The sequence below is a fragment of the Vigna unguiculata genome, chromosome 11, assembly GCF_037176805.1.
Source record: "Vigna unguiculata cultivar grain cowpea cultivar isolate G323 ecotype 2 chromosome 11, ASM3717680v1, whole genome shotgun sequence".
Lineage (NCBI taxonomy): Eukaryota > Viridiplantae > Streptophyta > Magnoliopsida > Fabales > Fabaceae > Vigna > Vigna unguiculata.
In genome coordinates, this window is record NC_140802.1 from 43,567,964 (window position 1) to 43,592,964 (window position 25,001).

At 31.6% G+C, this 25,001-nt stretch overlaps 6 protein-coding genes across 14 annotated transcripts; 5 read left to right on the forward strand and 1 right to left on the reverse strand.

The window, feature by feature from the left end:
- The first annotated feature begins 746 nt into the window (after positions 1 to 746).
- Positions 747 to 2,767, forward strand: LOC114169036 (uncharacterized). The gene is made up of 7 exons (XM_028054051.2): positions 747 to 1,017; positions 1,111 to 1,184; positions 1,362 to 1,456; positions 1,618 to 1,726; positions 2,034 to 2,047; positions 2,172 to 2,273; positions 2,350 to 2,767. Exons 1-7 carry the CDS (start codon positions 818 to 820, stop codon positions 2,467 to 2,469), a joined length of 714 nt encoding a protein of 237 aa, XP_027909852.2. The 5' UTR covers positions 747 to 817; the 3' UTR covers positions 2,470 to 2,767.
- Positions 2,768 to 2,889: 122 nt separating this feature from the next.
- LOC114168436 (uncharacterized) lies at positions 2,890 to 4,851 on the reverse strand. Its single transcript, XM_028053250.2, has 4 exons — positions 4,560 to 4,851; positions 3,969 to 4,328; positions 3,510 to 3,614; positions 2,890 to 3,421 (listed from the first exon to the last, which is right to left on the reverse strand). The coding sequence occupies exons 2-4, from the start codon at positions 4,317 to 4,319 to the stop codon at positions 3,119 to 3,121; spliced, it is 759 nt and encodes a 252-aa protein (XP_027909051.2). The 5' UTR covers positions 4,320 to 4,328; positions 4,560 to 4,851; the 3' UTR covers positions 2,890 to 3,118.
- A 2,065-nt stretch (positions 4,852 to 6,916) lies between these two features.
- On the forward strand, positions 6,917 to 8,755 carry LOC114168434 (B3 domain-containing protein Os11g0197600-like). 3 transcript variants are annotated; one of them, XM_028053242.2, is made up of 5 exons: positions 6,917 to 6,997; positions 7,232 to 7,304; positions 7,430 to 7,796; positions 7,941 to 8,116; positions 8,299 to 8,755. In XM_028053242.2, coding segments are annotated over exons 1-5 (888 nt in total). In that variant the 5' UTR covers positions 6,917 to 6,995; the 3' UTR covers positions 8,569 to 8,755. The 3 variants fall into 3 exon arrangements, with proteins under 3 accessions (XP_027909043.2, XP_085525217.1, XP_027909042.2); XM_085669091.1 differs by having other exon boundaries at positions 6,981 to 6,997; positions 7,245 to 7,304; XM_028053241.2 differs by lacking the exon at positions 6,917 to 6,997 and having other exon boundaries at positions 7,030 to 7,304.
- A 391-nt stretch (positions 8,756 to 9,146) lies between these two features.
- LOC114168435 (putative B3 domain-containing protein Os03g0621600) lies at positions 9,147 to 13,101 on the forward strand. 5 transcript variants are annotated; one of them, XM_028053245.2, is made up of 5 exons: positions 9,315 to 9,506; positions 9,837 to 9,940; positions 11,487 to 11,841; positions 11,920 to 12,056; positions 12,594 to 13,101. In XM_028053245.2, the coding sequence occupies exons 2-5, from the start codon at positions 9,869 to 9,871 to the stop codon at positions 12,858 to 12,860; spliced, it is 831 nt and encodes a 276-aa protein (XP_027909046.1). In that variant the 5' UTR covers positions 9,315 to 9,506; positions 9,837 to 9,868; the 3' UTR covers positions 12,861 to 13,101. The 5 variants fall into 5 exon arrangements, with proteins under 5 accessions (XP_085525220.1, XP_085525218.1, XP_085525219.1 ...); XM_085669094.1 differs by having other exon boundaries at positions 9,147 to 9,410; positions 11,487 to 12,056; XM_085669092.1 differs by having other exon boundaries at positions 9,286 to 9,506; positions 11,487 to 12,056.
- Positions 13,102 to 15,926: 2,825 nt separating this feature from the next.
- LOC114168432 (B3 domain-containing transcription factor VRN1-like) lies at positions 15,927 to 19,235 on the forward strand. The gene is made up of 4 exons (XM_028053231.2): positions 15,927 to 16,268; positions 17,582 to 18,251; positions 18,334 to 18,533; positions 18,620 to 19,235. The coding sequence occupies exons 1-4, from the start codon at positions 16,209 to 16,211 to the stop codon at positions 18,977 to 18,979; spliced, it is 1,290 nt and encodes a 429-aa protein (XP_027909032.1). The 5' UTR covers positions 15,927 to 16,208; the 3' UTR covers positions 18,980 to 19,235.
- Positions 19,236 to 20,821: 1,586 nt separating this feature from the next.
- LOC114168433 (B3 domain-containing protein REM20-like) lies at positions 20,822 to 24,825 on the forward strand. Of its 3 annotated transcripts, none has more exons than XM_028053239.2 (6): positions 20,822 to 21,170; positions 22,772 to 22,938; positions 23,184 to 23,715; positions 23,819 to 23,952; positions 24,260 to 24,346; positions 24,420 to 24,825. In XM_028053239.2, the coding sequence occupies exons 2-6, from the start codon at positions 22,870 to 22,872 to the stop codon at positions 24,672 to 24,674; spliced, it is 1,077 nt and encodes a 358-aa protein (XP_027909040.1). In that variant the 5' UTR covers positions 20,822 to 21,170; positions 22,772 to 22,869; the 3' UTR covers positions 24,675 to 24,825. The 3 variants fall into 3 exon arrangements, with proteins under 3 accessions (XP_027909040.1, XP_027909039.1, XP_027909041.1); XM_028053238.2 differs by having other exon boundaries at positions 20,823 to 21,170; positions 22,857 to 22,938; XM_028053240.2 differs by having other exon boundaries at positions 20,823 to 21,170; positions 22,860 to 22,938.
- Positions 24,826 to 25,001: the final 176 nt, after the last annotated feature.

The following is a 25,001-nucleotide window of genomic DNA, read 5'->3' on the forward strand; positions in this document are numbered from 1 at the left end:
CAAAACACGTCAAGGTGAAATGTCATGTGAGACAGAGAAATGAAAAGAAATTGGTCTGAAGTATTGCATTTCAGCAAATCAGATTGCAAATATTATGACTAAAGCATTCTCCAATATTAAGTTTGAAATGTTGATATCAAAGCTTGGTCCAAGTAAGGAATAGTGTGAGATAATGAGATTTTATTAGATATTAGGTTCTCTTTGTTAAGTTTTGCTGGGTTGAGTTGAAATTAATTGTAAACCTTATGCAAGAAAGTTGGTTGTATAATTAATGGTTAGGTGAGAATGACTGATAATATTTATTCTATATAGCACTTCTTTTTCTTCGTTCATTAATTGTGATTTATTTGAGAAGCGATTTTGTGGAAAGTGAGATATGTTGGGAAGAGATTCTAAATGGGAAAAAACTTGAGATTTTGCAGCGTCAACTTTTCAAAGTTAATTCTTTTAAACTTTCCCTTTATAACAAAACATGCATGATACTAAAGAGATCTATTACGCTGACCAATTAATTTTTCAATTTCCCAAGAAAAGTGAAGAGTACCATGATGTCCGGAGAATTATCTATGTAAGTCGGGTTTATTCAGTTAATCATAGTATTGATCACGATGATTATTCAAATAATTTTTAACTTTTATAACACTGAAAAACTGAAATTTGTGCTGAATTCAATTTAATGGTATGAAGCTTGGAAACTGAAATTGGATGGTGGACCGAACTGGACCCCACCTTGTTGCGGCAAAAACCTCAAAAAGAGTAACTGAGTAAAGGATAAGACATCATCATTCACCACTCATATGTGGGAGAGAGACACGACATGAACATGAAGATGAACATGAACATGAACACGAACATGGCTTCCAAGTCCAATTCCACAATATTTGGAGTTCCTTCTTTCACAACATGCCCTTTCTCTACGACTAGAGCTAGAACCTGCTGCATTCATGTTCTTGCCATTCCAAATGCAAAAACCAGAGACACTGTTTCTCTCAGTCTCAGTATGTTCAAGAGGAGGAGGTACCCAATTACTTCACTCTGCAATACTTTTTGTGAATGATACTTAGGAACCTTATTGGATAATTTGTTTTGTTTTTATGTTCTTCCAAGCAGCTTGGGTGGATTTTTTAGTCCCATTGAAACAACTCTCGGACATCTCAATGCACCAATTTCAGCCCTTAATTCAGGTGACTTTTGGACCCGTTCCTCTGTTGGATTTCAAATATATGAATGAATAAACCCTAAAATTTCTCCCCTAAAATCTTTGAACTTTACTGCCTTCAATGCATGTATACCCACTTTTGCTGTGGATTTTTGTTAGAGTTGTACTGTTATTAATACATCATGTTCTTCTTGCCTTGTAGGTTTAGAAGCATCAATTACAGATTCCAACGAACTTTCAGCCGTGTTAACAAATGCCAAAATAGTACTAGATTCCCAAGATGAAAATAAGATACAAGTGAGCATGCTACAAAAACTGGTTCAGTGTAGAATTGTTTTCTGCTTCTTTCAGGAAATTAGCTCATGTTTGTTTATGTTCTCATTCTATGTTCCCAATCTCTGTACCCTACTACTTTCTGGTCTGGTGCTGCAATAACTATCTTATGGAATAAATGGCAGCTGAGAGTGGACTTGACTGGTGATCAAACACAAAAAGTATTTGATAGAATCGTAACAAACTTAGGTCGTACTGCCCCACCGGTTCCAGGATTTCGCATGCAAAAAGGAGGTAAGAACCAAGAAGCTGCATTTTTTATAAAGATTGATGCAGTGCCTTCTCTTATCCTGAATAATTCAATTGTTTATCCCTCATTCAAAATTTATCCTCAAGAGTTGCTTGAACACAAGGCGTTAGCATTTGTGTTGAAGCACTTCCTTTTCCAATCCAAATACTTATTTCTTGATGTTGATATGATTTTACATGTGATGCACTTTCCTGTTGATCATAGTTCTGTATTGTAGCAGAATAAAACTATGCAGTTCATGAGTTTTTACTGTATTATTAAATTGTGCATGTGATGTTCGAACTGCTCCAGGAAAATCATCAAAGGTGCGTGATTTCCAATCAAGTTATTTTGTATATCTGATGAATTATTATTTATTATGTCTTGTATATAGACCATTATCATGTTTGCTTCTTCCTCAAAGATAACCCTGTTAGGAAATGCATGCAGATCCCAAAGGACTTCCTTGTTCAGATGCTAGGGGAAGAACGGGTTATCAAATTTGCAATACAAGAAATATTAAACTCTACCATGGCTGATTATGTGAAAAAGGCAAGTGATTTTTACCACTTCATATGTGGGTGTCATGAACATGAACTTATTTCCACATTTCATGATCCAATACCAGGAAAACATGGATGAAAAGGACTGGAAGATAAGCACTACTCAAACGGCAGAACAACTCAAGAAGTCATTCACTCCAGGGAATGACTTTGGCTTCAATGTTACACTTGAGCCTGAAAATTAGTAAGATTCTAATGATGGGAGATCTAGTTGTTGAGCATAATTTGCAGATTAAAGAGTTGTTATTTATTGGTCAGTTTGGTCAACACATAAAAATAGGCTGCAATATTCTGTTATGAGCCTTGCAAGAAAAAATGTACAAGAAACTCATTTTTAGATTTTTCATCCTGAGTTTGAAGGGATACCAAAGTGACTGAGTTATATATTACTGCCTCCTAGTGTCATATGTTACAAACTTTGATTCTCATACAGGGCCTTTTTATTAAGGGCTTGTCAAATGATGAGCTTCATTTTTTTGTCTACTGAAGTCTGTGATCTGTTCAATTAAATGTACCTATTTGATTTTGCATAAACTGATTTCCTGAGATTAGGATCAACATAATTACATGTTAAGTGGAAAATCCCCCCACACCCCATAATTTCTTTTTTGCACATATAGAAATTCTTTTAATTTTAGTATATTTTATATATTTGACACCCAAAAATTTTGTACATCTATTTTGGCATCCCGATATATTTTGTGAAGATATACCAGTGTGGGATGTTGTGGGGATTGATTATGAATGTGAAGGGTGAAGAGAAAGCAATTTAAACTCAGAAAGAACAGTTAAATAGGTATATCCTCATTTACATATATGCTTGAAATAATAAACTTAAAAAAGCTTTTCATATGGGCCAATGATGGAGTCACGAAGATCAGAGAATAAACCATAGAGGGAGTACTGGCGTAGATTTTTCACTTCATACCAAGAATTTAAAGCATCCAGATTCTTGTCAGTCCCTGAGAATGTCAACTGTATGCCTATATTGCAGATATCCTCTCCATCTTTTTGACACTCTTTGTTAGGCACTGCACAGTCTTGTTGATTCAGGCAACGACTTCCCTTAGGACATGCATCACAACCAAAACTCTTCCAATACAAGTTTTGAAGGGTACCCTCTTGAAATTCAAGAACCTGTTAATCAATCAACATTCAGATTCAAAACCACATTCCTAGAACCTTCCTAGAAAAGCCAAATCTTGAGCATGTCAATTGAACTTACCAAAGTGAAACTAGTAATTATGTGACTGTGGTCAGCAAACATAATAGGTAGGGACCTTGCTGCATATTTCTTCCCAGCAAATGCAACCATATATCCATTTCTTCCCTGATGAAGTCACAAAATTTATTTCAGAACTACCACCCAAAATTTTTCTGAAGAATATGTAGCTACAAGACCCTTCACCTTTGATATCATAACATAGCAGAAACATTTCTTCAAACAGAAACCATACATATCCCAAAATGTCCTTATCTAATGCAATGCCCCATGACAGAATTGATGCAACTACCAGAGACATGATAATGAAAGGAACTACAGAAGAAAAAGGTCTACAGAATTTTATAAACCAACTCTAACACCAAACATATTATCCTAACTAGTTTTTTGCGGATAATATCATCCATATGTAGCATACACAAAACATTGAATTGTGAATCATGATAATATAAAATTGCATACCGGGTCTATTGTGCTTCTGTTAATGGTAAGTAGGGAGATTTCATCAACCTTAGGCCTAAAAGCAGCAACCTGTGCTCCTTTATTTGTGAGCTCTAGGCGTTTGTCACAAGGTGAAAGCTGTGGACCATTATCTGGGGCGAAAACGTGCTTATCTGAAAATGCAATGCCAAATGTAAAACCATCTCCTTTCTGAACTTTAGCATCAAGGCATGGACTATAAACATCATTTGTATCAGCTGAAACAGCAACAAACATGGCCATCACAGCCATGATCACCACCCGTTTCACCAAATCTTCCCTCCTTATCTTGGACATGGCAAAAGCTTCACCCATCCCCATCTTCAAAAGCATGATCGTTTTCTGAGAAAAAAACGAAAGGTTTATTTTTCCAGGTCTATGCATGATGACAGAAAATTAAAGAACAAATTTTGTGGTGATAGAAACAAAGTGGTGTCAATTAAGATTTGTGATTTAAGGATTTGTTTGTGGGGCAGTAATCCATAATGTAATCTATGATAGAGATTAAATAAGAATTAGCATGGGAAAATGTATTTAAATGAAAAGACAAAGATAATTACAACAATTACTTACAAAGCAATAAACTACTCTGAATTCCCCGAAAATGAAGGTTTTGATTTTAAGAATGTTAAAGATGAGGGTTGGTGTGTCTGTGTTTCCAAGACATGGAAAAAGGTTAATTAATCCAGCGAGAAATGATGAATTTCTCACAAACTTGTTTCAGAAGCGGTTATGGAGATTGGCTTTTACCAGATAATGGATTTTGGTAGTTGAAACAATTATCTGTTTGGGACAGGTAAATGCCAATTTCTCGGGAGAAAACTAGAACAAACAAATATTGCCTTACCAAGAGGATGCATAAATTTAGAGAATTTGAGAGTTGTCTGTTAGGTTTTTTTTTTCCATATTGTCCTACAAATGTATTAGACCTTGTGAATTTGTATTTTATCCTATATTTGCAACAGAAGAAGAAAATAATGCAATATGTATATGTATGTGTGTGTAGACATGTCAAAGTGAGCCAACCCGGCTCACACGGGTTGGCTCACCACGAGCCGGGTTCAAAATGAATGAACCCAACCCAGCTTACTTTTTGGTGAGTCAGAAATTTTGTAATCCGACTCAACTCACCACGGGTTGGTGGGTTAAGTGGGTTGGCTCACCAACCCACCTAAAAAAATTATTTATTTATTTTTTTTAGTATTCAAATATTTAAATAATTTTTTAAGTAACCCATTAGATGACAATCATAGTAAAATTAAGAACCAATGTTTTGATCATGCTCATCACTAATATATGAAGAATTATTTCCAAGAAAGTACCCATTAGTCTAAAACAGCATGGCTAACATTACAAATTTTCTGTCATGCTATTCAACAAAATATAAATAAAAAAACTATACATTTTCTTCATGCTAATTTAGAAAAAAAATGTTTATAAGATGTTTACTTGAATAATTTACTATAAAGATTATAGTTAAACATTAAAGTATCAACATATATATAACTTGACAATCAAATTAATTAAACATTCAAACTATTTAAATATAATTAAGCAACATTCTAGCATTTAAAAATATGAAATTGTGAACAAATATAATAGGAGTAGTAAATAATTATTAAAAAAAAATAAAAATTAAAAGAAAATTTAAAAAAATAAAAAAAATAAATTGTAAAAAAATGTTGGTGAGTTAAGTTGGCCAACCCACCTTCAACCCGGCTCGAACCCGTTTAACCCGTGGGTTAAGTGAGTCGGGTTGAATTCAACCCACTTTTAAAAAAGTTGAATTTTTCTCAACCCAACCCGGCCTCGAACCCGTGGTGAGCCGGGTTGGCTCACGGGTTGAAACCCATTTTGACATCTCTATGTGTGTGTTTTTTGTTTATTCTTGCTCAGAATGGTTTTTTAGCACTAAAAAAAGTTGATATTGATTCACATTTTAAAGTCATAGAAAAATACTAAAGTTTTCGAATTTGGCCTCCTAATAAATATTACTTTTGCAAATACTTAATCATATTTTTAAAAGTAGTAAGAAAACAAGTAGGAATATTTTAATAAAATTAGCTTTTAATAAAAACTTTTATCTTGACGTGATTATTATTTTTTAATATGTGTGTAAAAATCTTAAATTTTAATCACCCAGTAACAGAAAAAATGTATGCTAATTCTCTATATAAACGAATTGTATAATTTATGTAATTAAATCAGCAATTAGTGCCCACATAACTTGGGAAACATTGTGATAAAGTTTAAAATGAAGGGATTATGATGATTTTTCGTATTATCGGCAATTGTTTATATTTGAGAGTTGATATTTAATATTACACAGTCTTATGCTTGCTCTTAAAATATTTTCACCCAAAGTCAGATTAAAATATTACTATCATTAAGAAAAATTAAATATAACCTGTAGTTAATATTACTAAATATTGTCATTGAACACTTTTTAACATTTTTTTATTATCACAAGTACATATATTATTTAATCATTTTTTAACAATAAATTATATTAAGTATTTTCACATTTGTTTATTGATCTTTACTTCGTTCAATAATAATTATAACTTTAATTAAATTTTAAATTTCCTATAAATTTGATTATTTTTAATTAAATTTTATTAATAAATTGAGTATTCAATTTTTTTTTTATATTTTTTTTAATTTAAGTTTTTATTTAAGTAACTTGACTATTACTTTTTATGTTATTATTTTTTATAAGATATCACAATTTGTAGTTAATATATAACAATATTGAAATTAATGAAAATATAGTAAATAAATTTCATTCACTAAAAATATGTTGAATAATATATAAAATTTACAAGGGGTCTCAAATTTTATTAAGACATAATTCTATTAGTACAGTGCATCATTTTTGTTATATCCATCATTATTTTTTATCTCTTCCATTTTAGTCAAATGATAGTACAGTAATATCTTCTTTATATTTGTGTCTTTTCTCTTTCTTTTTTCTCAAACTGAATGCAGATCTACTAGCATGTAGTATACATGTATGGTTTTCTGTTCCTCTCTCTCTATGCATGTCTTCTAACATGGAATGTACATGTTTTTTCTTATTTTCATGAACATGTACTACTTCTTACTGTTATAAGATTTGTGGGTAGATTATATATATACCTTTACTATTTCAATTTTGTGTTTTGATCTCTGTTCTTCTGTCAAACTATGACAATGAGAGACTTTTCATTTTATCAAAAAGCTTTAATCGTACAAGGAAATAACAGGGAGATGTGGCAGATGGATTATTATCGGGGCAATCCAGTGTTCTTCGTTATCATCAACAACACCAAATTACAGGTGATGTTCTTGTTTCCTTTATGTTGTTCTTATGCTACACACTTTTGTTGTGAGAAATCTCTGTATTTGTAGAATGTGGTATACTGGTTTCAAGCCTAGTGTTTGTTCTTTGTCATAACTTGCAGAAAGTTCCAGAGGGGTTTCTGAAGCATTTGAATGAAGACTTTCAAAATGCAGTTTTTATTGGTCCTTCTGGTGATAATTGGCAAGTAACTATTCTGAAGAAAGGAAATAACATTTATATGCACAATGGTTGGCCACAGTTTCTCACAGACAACTCAGTGATGCTTGATGATTTCTTGCTTTTTACATATCATGGAGGGAACTGCTTCCATGTTCAGATTTTTGGTAAGAATGGATTGGAGAGACTAGGTTTCAAACAGAGAAGACAAGACCAGGTTCTGATCCCAAGTTTGGTGAGGACAAAGAAGAACACACACAGAAGAACTTTTTCCAGTTCATTCCTCCACCAAGCCAAGTCTTATAGAAAAGGTAACTGTTATACTTTCTTACAGATATGTGGTAATTATAGAAACTCAAAAAAGTGACAAATTCAATTGGCCAAATGTTTTGAAAGGAAGAACATGCAAACAACATTGTAGATTTGTCTTAAATTTTGTCTTATGTATGTAATAGGTCTGTCTTTCGGCAACAGCAGCAGATTCTCATTTTCTAAGAACTTTCCAAAGCTCAAGAGTTCAGTTAAAATTGAGAGTTCAGAAGCATGCTACTTAGCAGATTCTTTTACCTCTCGCAATCCTCACTGGAAACACCTCATGACTAAATGCAATGTAGAAGATCACTGCACATTGGTAACCATGAATCTATTTTCTGCATAAATTGAGTGACATTCTTATTTCACAAGCTAAAATCAAATCATTTTTCTTTATTCGGATATCAGTTTATCAGAGTTATATCATACACTTCTCAGTCACAGTTTCCTTTAGAATAGAACAACTATTAATGTGTGGTATAAATTTGGATTTGCATGCAGCCAATTGCTACTGAGTTTGCCAGGAAGCATATTCCTGAGACAGTGAAACAGATAATTCTTTGGAACACAGAAGGAAAATTTTGGGAGGTGGTAGTGACTTGGTTTGGATGTCAAAATAAGAGGTATACTCGATTTACAACAGGATGGGGAAGATTCGTTCGTGATAACAGACTTATGAGGGGTGACACTTGCATATTTGAACTTGAAGATCAAAACCATTTGAGTGTTCACATATTCAGAACAGGATTTTATTCCCCAAAATTGTTTTAAGAATGAGTTTGAATTACTAGGTTTGATTTATGTTATGTTATAGATACACAAGTTTGCTGAGATGAGACTGAGATAGTGTCATAAACAATGTTAAATCTTAGACATTATTATTCATCTATAGTATAATAATTTCATTATAATGTATTAGAAGGCGAATTAGAGTATATAAATTCATGATTAAAGTATCCATTTATAAATCATCTAACACATCTTAATTTTACAATTATGATCAGATTTAATAACTAAAATTTTGCTAAACGTTTCTAATTCAAGTCATTGATTTAACAATAGGTAGTAATAATTTCAACTTTTAACAGAACTTTTAGTTTTGTTAATAGAACACAGTTTTCTTACACTCAAAGGAATTCTCATTTGTGCAAACTATCTAGTATTAACATTTAGGAAATGTTTACATGAATTTTCAAACATAAACTGGGATATTATATAAGGTACTCTGTTTTATTTCAAACATATCTTTATGGCACTCACAACATAGTACATAAAATGAAACAACACAAATGTTTGTGCTTTGTGCAATAACACAAATTATGACCAGAAATGGGATGTGGTTGGAAAACAGTGGGCACTGTTTCCATTGATGAACATAAATAGGGCAGAGAAGGCATTGTCGTTTTATTCTTTTATAGGTAGAGCTATAAATGGAGGTGACGTGGCTCTGTGTTTTGCTTCCACAAGGGGTAACTGAGAAACAAAGGGACCAAACCAAACACAACCAGTGTTAAAAACAAAACAAACGGGGTTTCAGAACAAAGTTAAGTGCAAAACCCAAACTGGGAAAGCAAATCAAAACCTAGACTTTGATTTTGAAGTGGATCTGAAAGGTGAAGAATTTCCCCAAAGTTTTCATCTTTGAATCAAAGGGTCAGCATATGCTTTAAACTCTGTAACTGCTACTTCAATCTTTTGATCTTGCATTTGTGAGTTTCTCTTTCTCATGTCTGAGTTTATGACCGATGAAATGATACTGAAATTGAAATCTCTCTTGCTTTCTTCTTTTTTCTGACAATTCTTCCACCTCTCAAACTTTTCTACGTCATTTCTGATATGTACTGGTTTATTCTGCTAAGCCTGAAAAGAAAAGTACATGTTCATTAAGAACTATCTGCAGTGGGATGCAATGAAAGTTCTGAACCCAAATCCTGATTTTTGTTTAAGATTTTTTAAGAAAAATTGATACCTTTAGCATTTTTACTTTTGTACTGAGTTATGCATTGTTTTGAATTTAAAGAAGGGTGTAAAATTTTCAGGATTTGAAATAGTTTTGAATATACAGAGCTTCATGAAAGGTGGTGCCAAAAAATATCCTCATTTCTTCAGAATCTTCTTCCCAGAGCAACACTCTCACACTATGGTATTTTTCTTGACTACACTCCTTATGGTATTTTTCAATAAAAAAAAAATATTATACTGGTCATTTTTTAATTTGTTCTCTCTCTATATGTAACAACATGTTTATAGTATGAAAATAATAAATATAAAGGATGGTAGGAAATTATTTATTTATATTTGATTTACTGTTGTTTCTGATATATTTATTTTTATTTGTTAACAGTGTATTGAATACTTAAAAGTAGCATTTTAATGCGGTCTATGTATACTTTTTTTTTCTCCTACTAAATAATTAGATCACCTTTACGAAATATAATTATTAAATAGGCATGATAAGATTATATAAGTAATTTTTTTAAATTATTTTTCAATTTCATTTGAGAATGTGTACATTCTGTAGATATCCTTCAATTGTTTCAATATTGTAATGATATCATTTATAAATAGTTTTAATTGGTCTTTCTCTTGCATCTTGTATAGCACATTTATTGTTGAAAGTTTTGTTACGTGTTTTTTTTTTCAGTTTAGTAGATATTGATCTGGTATTATTATTTATATTGAAAATCTTTCTTTTGCTTTTCATCACAAACTTGCTGAAAAAAATTGTTAAATTTATGACGAAAAGAAGTTGTCAAATGGTTTGGTTTGACCTAACAAACGATTAAAAACATGAATCCAGTTTATTCGATCTACTTCTTAAACAAATTACAAAATTTTGGGCAGACGTCGCATGTCGAGCCAATAAATTATTTTTTTGGTCTACTTTAAAAGGTTAAAAAGCAATAAAAACTAAAAAAAAAAAAGTAAATATATATTTTAAAATTTTAAGTTGTATTGTTGAATTTAAATTTAAATTTTAAGGGTAATTATTTTATATATAATAAACATAAATTATAACAAATTTATTTATTTTTAAAATTTAATATTAATTTTTTTAAATATAATAATTCTTTTTTGAAACGAATCGGGCAATAAGTTAATAATTCTATCTTGTCTAAGTTTATCTAAGTTGGAACTGAAATAAACTTGACAAAAAATAATTCAATTTAATTTAGACACTAACATCTTTAGCTTGATAACCTATTTTTGTGGATTTTAAGATGGACTTTTAGATCAAACTCATTTCAATAACTCCAAATACATCTGAAACATCACTTAAGCTCAATTTTCATTTTTTTTTTCATGTTTCTGCCTCTTCCTGTGGAAAACTATAAACTCTCTTAGTAATAAATAGAATATAAAAAAATAACATTAAAATAAATTTCACCTTTTTTATCATAATATTATACATGCAGTTATAAAGTTAAAATTTTACTTAATAATGAAAAACTAATATTATCTAGAATTGTTTATTTACTTTTAGAAAATCCCGTAAAATAGTGATAACAAAATATTATTATAACCAAGTAATTTTAAAATCAGATTATTTCCCTATACATATATTCCATAAGAGAAGTAATTTTGATATTTAAGGTTTATATATATATATATATATATATATATATATATGCAGCATGTTGTAAATCTGGTTTGAAGAGTATCCTAGTGTTTTCTGTGATAACTTGCAGAAAGTTCCAAAGGAGTTTCTGAAGAATTTGAATGAAGAGTTGTTGAGTAATGCAGTTCTGAGTATCCCTTCTTCTGATGAGAAGTGGGAAGTAAGTGTTGTAAAGAAAGGAAGTGAAGTGTATATGCAAAATGGTTGGCCACAGTTTGTGACAGATAACTCATTGGTGCTTCATGAGCTCTTGCTTTTTGAATATCATGGAGATAACTGTTTCCATGTTCAAATTTTTGGCACCAATGGATTGGAGAGGTTATGCGTCAAAGAAACAACACAAGAACAACCTACGACCATACCTAAGAAGACTATTCCAACTTCTGCTGGTTCATCCCTCCATAAATCAAAGTCTTGTAAAAAAGGTAAACATACACGTAAAAACTTGTCTCAACACATCCTCAAACATGTCTCATTTCATAAGTATTTTTTTTCTGCAACAGACTTGTCTCAGCCGAAGGAATCCCCAATTGAAATTGAAAGTTCGGAAGCATTGAAATTGGCCGAGTCCTTTACCTCTTGCAAACCTCATTGGAAGCACGTCATGACAAAATGCCATGTGGAAGGTCGTTGCATATTGGTAAGTGTGAATCTATTTTCTGCACTAGTTTCACTATAGAATTGAGTGACATGTGTTAACAAAATGGTTCACAATTATTTGAGGGTGTTTATTTATGATGCTCTGACACGTCTCATAAATGGCGTGTCCCGTGTCCGATACGTGTCGGATACGGACACTCGTATGATACTTATAGGACACATTATGTCCCATCTGAAAGATATTTTTTTTATCTTTGATATGATTTTGATGATTAAAAAAAGGAACAAATCTTATTCTATCACTACTTTTCGCATATCGGATATTAGATAGATAGATTAGATTCATTTTTGTATTAGTTGACAATGCATTAATTGACAGTTTCAAACCTAATATGTATATACACATCGTGTCCCGTGTCCTATATTTTTCAATTTAGCCGTATTTCTGTATATGTGTCCGTGTCATATTTGTATCCGTGTCCGTATCTGAGCAACATATGAGTCATATCACACACACCTATGATATTTAGAACACATAATATGGATATGAATTGTGGGTAATGATCATTGTTTGCAGCCTATTGCTAGTAAGTTTGCGAGAAAGTATATTCCTGAAGAAGTGAAACAGATCCATATGGGAAATTCCGAAGGAACACTCTGGAAAGTTCAAGTGAGTTATTTTAAAATTCAAAGTAGAAGTTATGCTAACTTATCTACAGGATGGGCAAAATTCGTTCGTGATAACAAGCTCATGAGAGGTGACACTTGCATATTTGAACTTGAAGAAAACAAAGACCTCCATATGAAGGTTCACATATTCAGAACCAGATGTGCACCAAGTTAATCTGGATCCACTGTTTTTGACAAACCTTAGCTTTGTTTCAAATGTCTAATACTGCATTGGATTTATCTTCAATTTATCATTATGTGAAACTACTTCCTTTTTCATTGTGTTACTCATGATGTTTATCTCTGTCGATCTTAACGCTATTATATATCTTCTTTTTTCATCAAAGGACACGTTGTGTATCGGTACACCTAATAGTTTTATATTACTTAGAAGTCGAGATCAAAAAATTTAAATATACTTAGTACTCCTTTCTCGTTCAACCCTCTCGTAACACATTGCAATCCAAGTTCCTTTGGCAAAATGTGTTGTACATAGCATACTCATAATCGATTTAGATTCTTTCATCCTGTTGAATATGAAATGATCATGTTAAAGAGAACATGAATTTTTATCCAGTATAACTACTAATAAGTCTAACCCTCTTTATTTGATAAAAATTAATAATGGCTTTTTCATAGACCTTTATCTTTCACAATCTTAAGACTGTTTAGGTTTCAAATGCAGAATAATATCATACTAGTTGGACTTACAATCCGTTCTCAGATCAAAAGATAATTAAAGGTATAAGAAAATCCAACATTCTTAAAAATTCAGCAGAACAAAAAAGCTGGAACAGGGATTATTGGAGTTTAACAATCCAAAATTAAAGTTGAAAGAAACTCAAGCTTTTTTTCCTGTGCTTACAAGCTATCATTAATTTGTGGAGATTTCTTTTGAGCAAAATCTCAGACTACTGGGAGAATCGTATCTCAAAAACAGCAAAAAGAGAAAATGGTGGAGTGTGAGAACTTTACAAAACAAGGAATTACCAATAGATGTCACCTTTTTATCATGTACTTTCAATCCCTTTTGCCATAAATATGAGACATTAGGAAAAGTTACAAATGGATCCTTGTTATCTTCAATTTTCGTGGTTCTTCATCTGTTATCCTCATGCTGGCACGTGTAAAAAAGTTGCATTTCCTCACTCTGCAATTTTTTGTTCTTTTACAAAAGATGTGTGGTGAAAGAACAGAATAAAGTCTCACAATATCTTTTTCTGATAATTCTGGATCTTTACATGTTTAGAACTCGGATAAGGACTTTCTTTTCTTGCTTTCGTAGCACTTTTTTTTTTACTTCACTTTATGGATACTCTCAAGCTCATTCCTGAAAAGTTTCTGTTTCTTAAGCAATGAATTATGTAAAAATAAATAAATAAATAAGGAATTGGCTTAAAGAAAAAACGAGCTATGGTTTTCATTAAAAAAAATGCAAAAGGGGAATATTAGAGAGTTAATGTTTGTTTAAAATGTTATTAGGATGCTAAAAAGTGTTGTTCTTTATTGATGTTGAATGAAAACATTGATTAAGGTTTTGAAACAACACATATGTGACAAAAAAATCATCTCTCACTTTCTATATATAAAACAAAATAAAAATGTGTTTAGTTTTGAAGAAAAAAATAAAATGTTAATTGGTCGTGAGAAAAATTATAACACGCGTTAGTTTCAAATTAAATAGGAAAAAAAACAATGAGTATAATATATTTACTTCATTTCAGTTGAGCTGTAATTTTGGTAGAGGATGAGAAGATTAGAACTTAGTGTAATGTTAGTTGTTGAAAAGAAAATGAGTATTCCTAATTAATGGAGTTGAATTGGTATATAATTGAATTATTTTAGTTTGAAATATTGATATGTTACCCTTAAAATTAAGGAAATTAGTCTTTGAAAGTAAATCATTGAGATGCGAGTATTTGAATTGATGTTGAGATTGGAAGTAAAAATTGATAAAGTTAACAAGTTGCTAAAAACTTGAATAAAGTAGAATTGTCAGTTTTGTTTTGATTTTCAACTTGAATTAATAATATATGTATATAATAAAAATTAATAAATGATAATAGTATATTTATTTAATGTTTATATTTATTTCTTTTAATTAAAGTAATAAGTTTAAGTCTAATTTAACTTAAAAAATATTGATTAAATGAAATAAAGTTTATTTTAATTATATATTATAATTTAATCCTATTTCTAATCTAATAATTTTGTAATCTTTTATTTATTAAGAAGTTCGTTTATATTTGTGAATAATATTTCATAACTAAAAACTGAAACAATTTGATGTCTTTATTAGCACAAACTTTTACACCCGACAATTTTCAAACATTTACTTTGGTACATGTTATGGTTTTACTTAAAACAATAATTTTAAATCCCTCCCTTTCACAATATTCTCCTACCATAGTTCTTTTACTTTCTAACTTAAAATAATTTTATTCTTTTATTACAAAGTAATAAAATTATAAAAAATATTTTGCAATCAAATTTTAATTATTTTAAATTTATTTAGTGATATTGTTTTCTAAAATATCATGACTTGCTTTATGATAATAACACTTTAGAAATAACATTAAAAATTTACTAAATTTTAATATATGAAATTATATATATTATTTTAAAATATATATTTAACTCATTTTTATTTTAATATTTACTTAAAAACGTGTTTTAAATGTGAAATAAATTTAATAAAATTTAATTAAAAAATAAACAAAATTAAAATTTTAAAATAAAAAAACGATAAAAGTTAACAAAAATAAACATATTTAACCCTCGTGTTATTTTTAATGGTTTCTAAGCATAAACACCTGCAAAAACAAAATTATAGTTTCTGCACACAAGAACAGTTTCTCTAAACTTTGTGCCACTCGGCACGCTACAGAAAAGAACACAAGTGTTTGTGTAATAACACAAATGGTGACCTAAAATTGAATGTGGTTGGAAAATAGTGCGCACTGTGTCCATTGATGACATAAGTTGGGCAGAGAAGGTATTGTCGTTTTATTTTTTTATAGGGAGAGCTATAAATGGAGGTGGCGTGGCTCTGTGTTTGTTTCCACAACAGGTAACAAAGAATCAAAGGGACCAAAAGCAACAAGTGTTGAAAATAACACCCCCTGTTCCAATTTCCTAACGTGAAAGCTAAACAAAACAAACGGGGTTTCAGAAGAAAGTAACGTGCAAAACCCAAACTGGGAAAACAAATCAAAGCTTAGACTTTCAGTTTGAGGTGGTGGTGACTCACCGAGTCCTCTCACTCGTTTAGCTTTTTAATAAGGTTTTCATATATGTCAAGTTGAGTTTTTTTTTGTTGTTATTTTAAGGTTTTAAAAAACCATTGTTTGACTCAAAAAGCAGAGGAGAGTGGGGACTGGAGAATAGGGAGTGATGGTGAAGTGGATCTGAAAGGTGAAAATTTTCAGTAGGTAGAGCCCAAAGCTATCATCTTTGAATCAAAGGGTGATCAAATGCTTTAGCACTTTGGTTTGGTTTTTCTGTCTTCCGACACACTCAGGAAATGACGCACCCTTCTTTCCACAAGCTTCTTCTACCCTCCACTCTCCAACCCAAACAACTGGTACCTAAATTTTCTCTCATTCTTCCCACCTATTTTGTGGTTTTTTTTTATGCCTTTTGGAGCTGCTGTTGTTGTTTATTGGGTGTGTGAGGAATTTGAGTGAAAGTGAAAGGGGTAAATAATGATTGTGGGTTACGCCTTTTCTTCACACCCACCACTCCCATCTCCCAAACTTTGTCAGCTCGTTAATCAAGTTTGGATTTTTTTTTAAATTCCATCTGGAGTGTGAGTACCAATTCCTATCTGTACAGTACTTGTTTGTTCTGGTAGGGTTGGGAGGAAAAGTGCATGTTGGTCTAATTAGTTCTTTTAGTTAAATAAAGAACTATTTTAGTGGAATTATGAGTTCTGAACCTAAATTTCTGGGTTTGTTATGTTTATTTCATGATTAGCTTGCTTCCAATTTTTTACTGCAGAAGACTGGTTGAGTGGTTGTGAAGAAAAGTCAGAAAATTTCTTTTGGGACAAGGTCTTGGGATTTTGGAAGACAGAGTTCTTTGTGTTGGCTCACTCGAAATTAGTGTAGAACTTGAAGTCAATAAAGTGTGATTGGTTAATTTTATGTCTTTTTTCAACAGTGATCTCACTAGTAAGCTTTTCAGCTTTGTCCACGTTCCTAAGTGAAAAACACCCTGTAAAATAGCCAGACTTTTTGGTTTTCTTGAAATTAGACTCTGTTGGTTGACCATGATTTGGTGATTGGTTCTTCTACAGAAGAAATAAGCTTTAGCTGGGGGAATTCTGAGAAATCACATGTTTAACATATATGTATATAACATCTATCTTTTGATTGAGCACTACCAATTTCTTTTCCCACAGGTTCTAGTTAGTACGAAACAGTAATCATGCATTTGAACAGTGTTTCTCACAGTATACACTCAAATTGATCTTAAAATAGTTATTCTGTGTTACTTAGGTAGAGATTTGTAAGTATCTCACAACTTACATTGGAACTGATAGAGGAAGAACCTGAACTTGAAGTAAATCCATATCCATTCTGCAATTATATTAAAAAATATTTGTGGAAGGGAATCTGTATTGAATCCAATTCTGTCTTTGATATTTGAGCTTCATCGGTCACATTAGCTCTAGAATTGTAGCGGGGTTTGAACTTCTTTTGAGAATTAGTTTAGTTAAGAATCTGAAGTTGAGTTTTGCACACATCTCAAACCATTTTTACTTATAGTACCATCCGTTGTACATTATTGTACATCATTAGATAAATTTGGTTCTTAGAGTTTAGAACATCATTGAGGTCTTGTCTTACAAAAAATTACCAATATTTGGAATCAAACTTGATTTATGAATTGCAGAGGCTTCCAGATGATTTTATGAGGAAATATGGAGGTGAACTTTCTCCAATTGTTACCCTCTCTGTTCCTGATGGTAGTGTCTGGCGTGTAGGGTTGAAAAAGGTAGACAACAAGTATTGGTTCCGTGACGGTTGGCAAGAGTTTATTCAGCACTATTCCATTGGCGTAGGATACTTGTTGGTTTTCAGATACGAAGGAAAGTCATGTTTCAATGTTCATGTTTTTAATTTGGCTACTTCTGAGATAAACTATCAATCAGCCATACGATGCAGTAATGAAGGGCCTCACTTTGCAAATCTTAAGTTTTTTGAGGAAATGGATGATGAAGATTCCATTGAAATCTTGGATTCACAACCTTCCCATCTTGCTCCAAGTTCATTGCAAAATAGAGTTCTGGCTGGTTCAGTAGATAAAATGTTGCCTGCAAAGAGTTATACACCTCCAGCATTACAGAATCTGTTCAATGGATCTAAACTCAACAGCATAAACTGGGGAGAGGGTGGTGATACGCATTGTTCCAAAAGTGCCAATTCACTGGATAATCGATTCACCAGAGACATAGGAGTTCAATTTAACGCGGTGGAGTTTAAAAAATCTACTGAGGAATTGAAACTACGTGCTTCCATGGAGGAAAGGATGAAGAAAACTGCAAGAAAGAAGCGGAAAACAGGTCCCTTTTGACTCCTTTTTCTTTCTGTGATCTGTTTATCTACAAACTGAATTTTAAGATCAATACAACTTGTGAAGTGCAGATGGACATGAAGCCTCTGCAGAGCAAGAAGAGGAAGTTGAAATGCGCTTCAGATTTTATGAAAGTGCTTCTGCAAGAAAAAGAACTGTGACAGCAGAAGAAAGAGAGAGGGCCATCAATGCAGCAAAAGCATTTGAACCACCTAATCCTTTCTGTAGGGTTGTCCTAAGGCCCTCCTACCTATACAGGGGATGCATAATGGTGAGCCTTTGAATTTGACACTACAAATATAACTTTTCAGCTAAACTTGTACACTAAAAACTCATCTTTGTGTTTTTTTTTTTCAGTATCTGCCATCATGTTTTGCAGAAAAACATTTGAATGGAGTTTCTGGGTTTATTAAACTTCAGATTTCTAATGGGAGACAGTGGCCAGTTCGCTGCCTTTATAGGGTAGGTAGAGCCAAGTTAAGCCAGGGTTGGTTTGAGTTTTCATTAGAGAACAATTTAGGAGAAGGTGATGTGTGTGTGTTTGAGCTTCTTAGAGTGAAAGAAGTAGTGCTGCAAGTTACCATCTTTCGCATTACTGAGGAAGTTGCATTGTTGAACCCTCCTCCTTTGCAGCAGAACCAAAACCTGAGCTCAGTTAAACTGCTGAACACTCCCTTGCAGCAACACCTTAGTTCAACTAAAATGGTTAGAAATTAGCAGCAGGTTCATCACTTATAGCTCGACTGTATCAAATAATCCCTTGCTTATGTGTGGAACTCAGATGCACTTTTCAGGGTGACTTGAGTGGAACATAGTTATTATAGTTTTCATACTTTTCTCTCATTCATCTTCTTTTGACTTGGGTTGTAAATAGATTGTTCAATCTAGCTCATCAGAAACCGAGTCAATGTTTTTCCTATTGCTGTTTTTCTTTTCCTTTCAGTTTCAAGTTAAATTATATTGCTTTGGTTCACTGTTTTTGTTGATTGCAGTAAGTTGTGTCTGAGAGTTTACTTGCATGTTCATCTTTTCTGTGACATGGATGGATGGATATACAAGGAGACACTAAAAATAGGTTATTTTGTTTTTAAGGTTATAAATTTTTTTTAACAAATGAAAAAAAAAGCATTTTTTATTTATTTTCAAGAAGTTTATCTAAGTAGTATTTACTTTTCATACCCTACTGTTTCTAAGAGATCAGACTACTTTTTTTTTTCTTTCTTTGCTTTTTGATTTAAATAAATATCAATTCTGCAGTTGATATATCAATTCCCTAATTCTTAACACAGCACACGTCCTTTAGAAACTCCGAAGAGTCAAACTTTCAAAAGTCCATTTTGAAATTAATTAAACTTTTGTATGCCTATTTGTAATTGTTCTAACATTATGTTCCAAACTAAACAATTATGATTCCAACATAAAGCAGTAGACTCCAGAAATTATAACTTTAGAATATATATATATATATATATATATATATATATATATATATATATATATATATATATATATATATATATATATATATATATATTTTAAAAATTAATATTGGAATATACGAATACACTTAAAAATTAGATCCGAAAGCAAGTTTTTACAAAGCGATATGGAATTTAAATTTGGAAAGACAAACTAACAGAGTGAAAAAAAAAAATCACATTTGGAATGATTTTAGAGAGTATTTTTTTAGAAAGGAAATAAAGAAGTGAATATGGTGATTAGAAAATTCACAACATGGTATTTCTTTGGTCAAAGTGGTAAAAGATTATGTGTTTCTGGCTTTGCCTTCAGCTTGAACGAACTTAATAACTTACCTTACAACTTGATAAACTGCTAAAATTTTTCACTTTGACATTGTTTCACCTGAATTCATTGTTGAATATAATTTCTAAACCTTATTATTCTTTTCTATGATCTTCCTATATAGTACACGTGTAACAATGATAATAAAAAAATGGTTTTAATCTCTCAATAACTTCCTATAGCTCTCATTCAAAGTTAAGTGACACATGAACCTTGTTTTGAATCATGGATTAAGCTCACAATATTAGAAGAATCATATGCCAAATCATTCTTAATTTGATATTTACTCAACTATGGTTAACTAGTGTTGTCCCTTTAATTCCTGTAATACAAAAAAAAATTATCTTTCTTGAAATAAAAATCAGACTTATATATCATTAAGGTTAATTATAGCTTATTATAGGGTCAATCCTGTCCATACACGTTATTCATAAAATAGAAAAGCAACTTAGAAGATGCTTGCTGAGGTTAAAATATAGCATTTCGTACGTAGAATCATTAATATTTAGATGGACCACACGATAAAAATGGAAGATTAATTGCCATAATCTACACTGAACTGAAATAATTGGTGCAGTACTGGACATGCACCATGCACCATGCATGCCATGTTGTGTGACATGTTTTCACAATCATTTTCCGAGAAAAGAAAGAATCACAACAATCATGAGAGGCTCATCAGACACTTAAACAGAAGTTTCTTGGAGTCTTGAAGAAACCAAAAATAAATTTATCTTCCATTTCATTAATTTTTTGTGATAATAAGAATCAGATCACAGAAACCAATATTTTCATTATTCCAAAATCTTACCGTAAAGTTGAGAAGCCTGCACAAAAAACCCACAACCTTACCCTACCCTTCTGCTTCTTCTTCAAATCTTTCATACCAAACCTCTCAAAGAAAACAAATAGATCCCAAAGATAAGTGCTTCTGCTATATATGTGTGGTTCAAAGCACTAGGGCATGTGAATATATAGTTGCTTCTGCAATAACATCTTCTGCATAATCAAGGTGTAACAGCTCCAAATCTCGTACCTGTTCCAACTTTCACAGATTAATGTTAACTTTGATTCTTGTTCGTTGAGGTGACTGAGCCATACACTGGTATGATCTCTCTGTACCATTTGTATTTAGGGTTTGCAGTATCACTGTATTTAACTTCACAATGCTTCGTGTAAGACTTGTTTAAAACCAAACCTTGTGCTTCTATAACACCCTTTTCTTAAAAAAGAAAGATTGAATGGGATTTATGATTTGAAAATTTTAAGAACAAATATAAAGCTTAGTTTTTTCTTCTTCTTTTGCTTTTTTCATCCTTCTGGAAAACTTTTAGCTCGAAAGTGAGGACATTTCCATCTTAAAGACTCAAAAGGGTTGGGAAGAACTGGTTTTTAACACTTTGAGTGTATAAAAAATACCTGATTACATGGGTTTTTTCTTGTGCAATGTTTGTTCCATTTTTGTAAAAACCTTAGTTTGATTTTCTTTTCTTTTTTTTGTTTTGGTAGCTGCGAACATGAATGACTCATTTGTCTGAGTTTATCCTTAGTTTTGATATGGCTTTAATCATAACATTGTTAATGTTTTTTGTTTGGTTAAGAAACAGCAGTTTTCTACTGCCATGCATGCATATGTTTGTGTTGAAATTATTTTTGAGAAAAAAAGAAAAGTTTAAGTTCTTCTTTATCAAAAGTCCATTTATGAAAAAAAGAAAAAGAAAAAAGGAAAGAGCTTCTTTAATTAAACCTGTGTGTGATTTAACTTGTCCTTTGACATTAAACTCAGAAATAAAACCTTAGTAGGTGAATGATGAACAACTGTATTAATTGTTTTTACAGAAAATAAATTACGAATCTTTTTGCAGTGTTAAACATAATTACAAGGTAAGTGGCCCTAATAAAGAGAGAACGGGATTTCTTTTAAATGAAAACAAATGAGCCAAACATAATTAATATAGAGAGCTTGAAAGTAAAAATTCTATTTTAATAAAGAAAATCCTAAAAATAGAGATTATGAATAGTTCAATTGAACTGATATAATAGGGTCATTTAGTTGTTATTATCTCTTTTTTTTTTCTCTTTTCACGTACACTAATCTAATCATTTTTAGTAGTTTTCTTTATTTTTTTGTATTAATTAAAAAAATATTAAATATTTAGTGTTGAGAAAATGTTTTAGTTTATTTTATTGGACTAACATTCTTTTATATGAATGCAATTAAAAATGAACTCTTAAAAAATACATTTTCCCCCAAAAAAACTAGGAAATAAACAGTATTATAATATAATATAAGGTTGGGATATATTTACACCATGCATAAAAGCTTAGTCAAATTATATCTAATATTTTTTATGAAATGTAAATTTGATTAATGCAAACAGTTGAACTTCATATTCTTATTAATTAGATTATGATACAAAGTTTTAAGCAATTCCAAAATTATTTAAAAATTTATCCCATCATTTAATTTTGATGAATAATATACTATGATATTTAGAAATACATAAAATTTTATTATGGATAATATATTTATAAAAATTTAAATGATGTGAAATTTGAAATATATCTTATTACGATTATATAAATAAATCACGTGCTTCGGATTCTAAACCATATAAATATTACGTCTTTGTGCATTCAATTTCTTGATCAAATTATTTGAAAATTTTCATTGTTTTGAATATCAAGAGGATGCTAAATTTTCAGAACTTGTGTTATGAAAAGATTAAGCCTTTCATAGAAGGATCCAAAATTCTTTAACAAATTCAAGAATTCAAAATTCCTTTGACAGCAGCAATAGCACGATGACTGGTGCAGAGAAGCACCCAGACTTCTTCAAAGTCTTCCTTCAAGAGCAACACTCTGAAAGAATGGTACTTTCTGCAACTATAACATTGGTGTTCTTAGAGTACTACTCAGAATATTGTGATACATTGTATGGATTGTTAAATTTATTGAAAATAGTAAGAGTTGTAAGAACTTAGTTATATCTATGTATTGCTTTAGTAGTGTAACATACAAATGCAGTTTTTTTGATTCCAAACACTATCAAAGTATTATAAGATCTCAAGTAATGATCTTCAGTGAGCATTGTTCTTTTTCTTCTCTTAAATTGCAGCTTATTCCAAATGCTTTTGTGAAGCTGGAAGGGTTACAGGGAAGGATCCCTGAGGATGTCCTCCTCAGGAATCGTAGTGAGAGAGTGTGGCATGTTAAAACACGGTTTTTTGGAGATAGATTATATTTCGATGAAGGGTGGAAGATTTTCCATGCAGAAAACTGCTTAGGAAATGCAGATTTTCTGGTATTTAGATATGATGGGGTTAATGAGTTCAGGGTCACAATCCTTGAAAAATCAACACAGTGTGAGAAAACTCTGGTAAAGATGGAGGAGGAGGAGGAGGAGGGGAATGAAGAAGAGAGAGCAGCGAGACAAGAAGTTGAAGAGACAGTGATAACACCGGAGGAACAAGCTGAGGACCGTGACACAGAGGACGAGGAAGAAGACAGCCAAGATCAGGAATACGATGATGACGACAATGACGATAGTGATTTTGATGAGAACACAGAGATGGAGGAACAGAGTGAAGAAGAAATCATCGTTGGTTCTGTTGGATACACCAGTCAAAGTTATCGCAAAGCTTGCAGAAGTAATTAAATTTTCAACTAATTTCGAAAACTAGGTTTTTTTCTTATCCATGTCTTAATATGAGTGCATGAATCAGCCTTTACCCACTGATTTATCTTTCTTAGAGGACACTGCAACAAGTTCCTACCCCCAGACTGAAGACCCTTTCAAAGAAGATGAATTTGATCCAGAAACGTGCATTCAGCCAGAGAATAATTTTTTTGAAGCAAAACTCTACAGAAGTAGACCCAACGAATTGGTTAGAACTTAGAATTCTAATATTGTTTGTTCTAGTTCTGTCCTTTTAACGTGCATATAGCTATTGGCTTTTCAGACACTAAAGCACTGTTAGATGAGTGAGTCAATTTGCTCTAAGTCTTTGTTTCTTCCTTCTACTTTCCGTTGCTAATTAAATTCCCTTTGGTTTGTATGCCCTTTTAATATTGTGTTCATGTTTAAAGTCTTAATTGTTTGATTCCCCATGTCCTGACTCTGTTTAAGCAATTTCACTTTTTCATCTATTGTACTTTTCACTTTTGGTTTGATTTGATTCCTTTCTATTGCAGCATATTCCAGGAATCGCCATTCAAGATTTTTCCCTCAGTTTTCCTGAAAAGATTACCCTTAAATGTTGCCAACACTGCCGGCGTAAGGTATAATATGTGTATTAATGGGGTTGTTCTGATAATTTGAAGTTATAGCTGCTTACTTTGATTATCACAACAGGATATTCAAAGAAGCAAATTGCAAGACTATCATCTCAACTTGGCACAACAGGCACCCATCAGAAAAAGATACTTAGAAGTGACGGGAAAAGTGTGTAGGTGGCAGGATGATAGAATATGTATCAAGGGTTGGGCAAATTTTAGTAGAAGGAACAAGATAAAAAACAATGATGTATGCATCTGTGAAGTTATATCAGGGGACGACCAAGTAGTAAGAACATTTCTGGTGCACGTTATAGGTACTAGGAGGGAATAAACACACACTCATCTGCCAGTGATTTGGACTACTTGCCTTACATGCTCTAAATATTTTTAGTAATTAATGCTTATAGTTTCCTTTTGTAATGGTTTCTTCCATTTTGACTTGTAATGACTACCATATTTATCTATTATTGGTTGCACTATCATTTGGATTACACTATTGTCTAGTTCTTCCTTGGATTGGAATTTGGAGTCCTTTAATCCTTTGTATTAATCAAGGTTCTTTTATATTAATCAACTCTACAAAGAAACCTAAACAGTAAGCTAATACACATAAATATTCTAATAAAGAACAGCAAGAGTCACTTGCTCAACATGAAAA

Excerpts from the sequence above, each read along its gene's own strand:
- LOC114168434 (XM_028053241.2), top strand. The coding sequence starts at position 7,173 with ATGACAATGAGAGACTTTTCATTTTATCAAAAAGCTTTAATCGTACAA. Across the intron at positions 7,305-7,429 it reads TCAACAACACCAAATTACAG|AAAGTTCCAGAGGGGTTTCT; the intron begins GTGATGTTCTTG and ends CATAACTTGCAG. Across the intron at positions 7,797-7,940 it reads AGCCAAGTCTTATAGAAAAG|GTCTGTCTTTCGGCAACAGC; the intron begins GTAACTGTTATA and ends TGTATGTAATAG.
- LOC114169036 (XM_028054051.2), top strand. The coding sequence starts at position 818 with ATGAACATGAAGATGAACATGAACATGAACACGAACATGGCTTCCAAG. Across the intron at positions 1,018-1,110 it reads AGTATGTTCAAGAGGAGGAG|CTTGGGTGGATTTTTTAGTC; the intron begins GTACCCAATTAC and ends TCTTCCAAGCAG. Across the intron at positions 1,185-1,361 it reads AATTTCAGCCCTTAATTCAG|GTTTAGAAGCATCAATTACA; the intron begins GTGACTTTTGGA and ends CTTGCCTTGTAG.
- LOC114168435 (XM_085669094.1), top strand. The coding sequence starts at position 9,869 with ATGAAAGGTGGTGCCAAAAAATATCCTCATTTCTTCAGAATCTTCTTC. Across the intron at positions 9,941-11,486 it reads AGCAACACTCTCACACTATG|AAAGTTCCAAAGGAGTTTCT; the intron begins GTATTTTTCTTG and ends GATAACTTGCAG. Across the intron at positions 12,057-12,593 it reads TGGAAGGTCGTTGCATATTG|CCTATTGCTAGTAAGTTTGC; the intron begins GTAAGTGTGAAT and ends CATTGTTTGCAG.
- LOC114168433 (XM_028053239.2), top strand. The coding sequence starts at position 22,870 with ATGACTGGTGCAGAGAAGCACCCAGACTTCTTCAAAGTCTTCCTTCAA. Across the intron at positions 23,716-23,818 it reads TTATCGCAAAGCTTGCAGAA|AGGACACTGCAACAAGTTCC; the intron begins GTAATTAAATTT and ends TATCTTTCTTAG. Across the intron at positions 23,953-24,259 it reads GAAGTAGACCCAACGAATTG|CATATTCCAGGAATCGCCAT; the intron begins GTTAGAACTTAG and ends TTTCTATTGCAG.
- LOC114168432 (XM_028053231.2), top strand. The coding sequence starts at position 16,209 with ATGACGCACCCTTCTTTCCACAAGCTTCTTCTACCCTCCACTCTCCAA. Across the intron at positions 16,269-17,581 it reads CTCTCCAACCCAAACAACTG|AGGCTTCCAGATGATTTTAT; the intron begins GTACCTAAATTT and ends TATGAATTGCAG. Across the intron at positions 18,252-18,333 it reads AAGAAAGAAGCGGAAAACAG|ATGGACATGAAGCCTCTGCA; the intron begins GTCCCTTTTGAC and ends TGTGAAGTGCAG.
- LOC114168436 (XM_028053250.2), bottom strand. The coding sequence starts at position 4,319 with ATGCTTTTGAAGATGGGGATGGGTGAAGCTTTTGCCATGTCCAAGATA. Across the intron at positions 3,615-3,968 it reads ACAGAAGCACAATAGACCCG|GGAAGAAATGGATATATGGT; the intron begins GTATGCAATTTT and ends TGACTTCATCAG. Across the intron at positions 3,422-3,509 it reads TAATTACTAGTTTCACTTTG|GTTCTTGAATTTCAAGAGGG; the intron begins GTAAGTTCAATT and ends ATTGATTAACAG.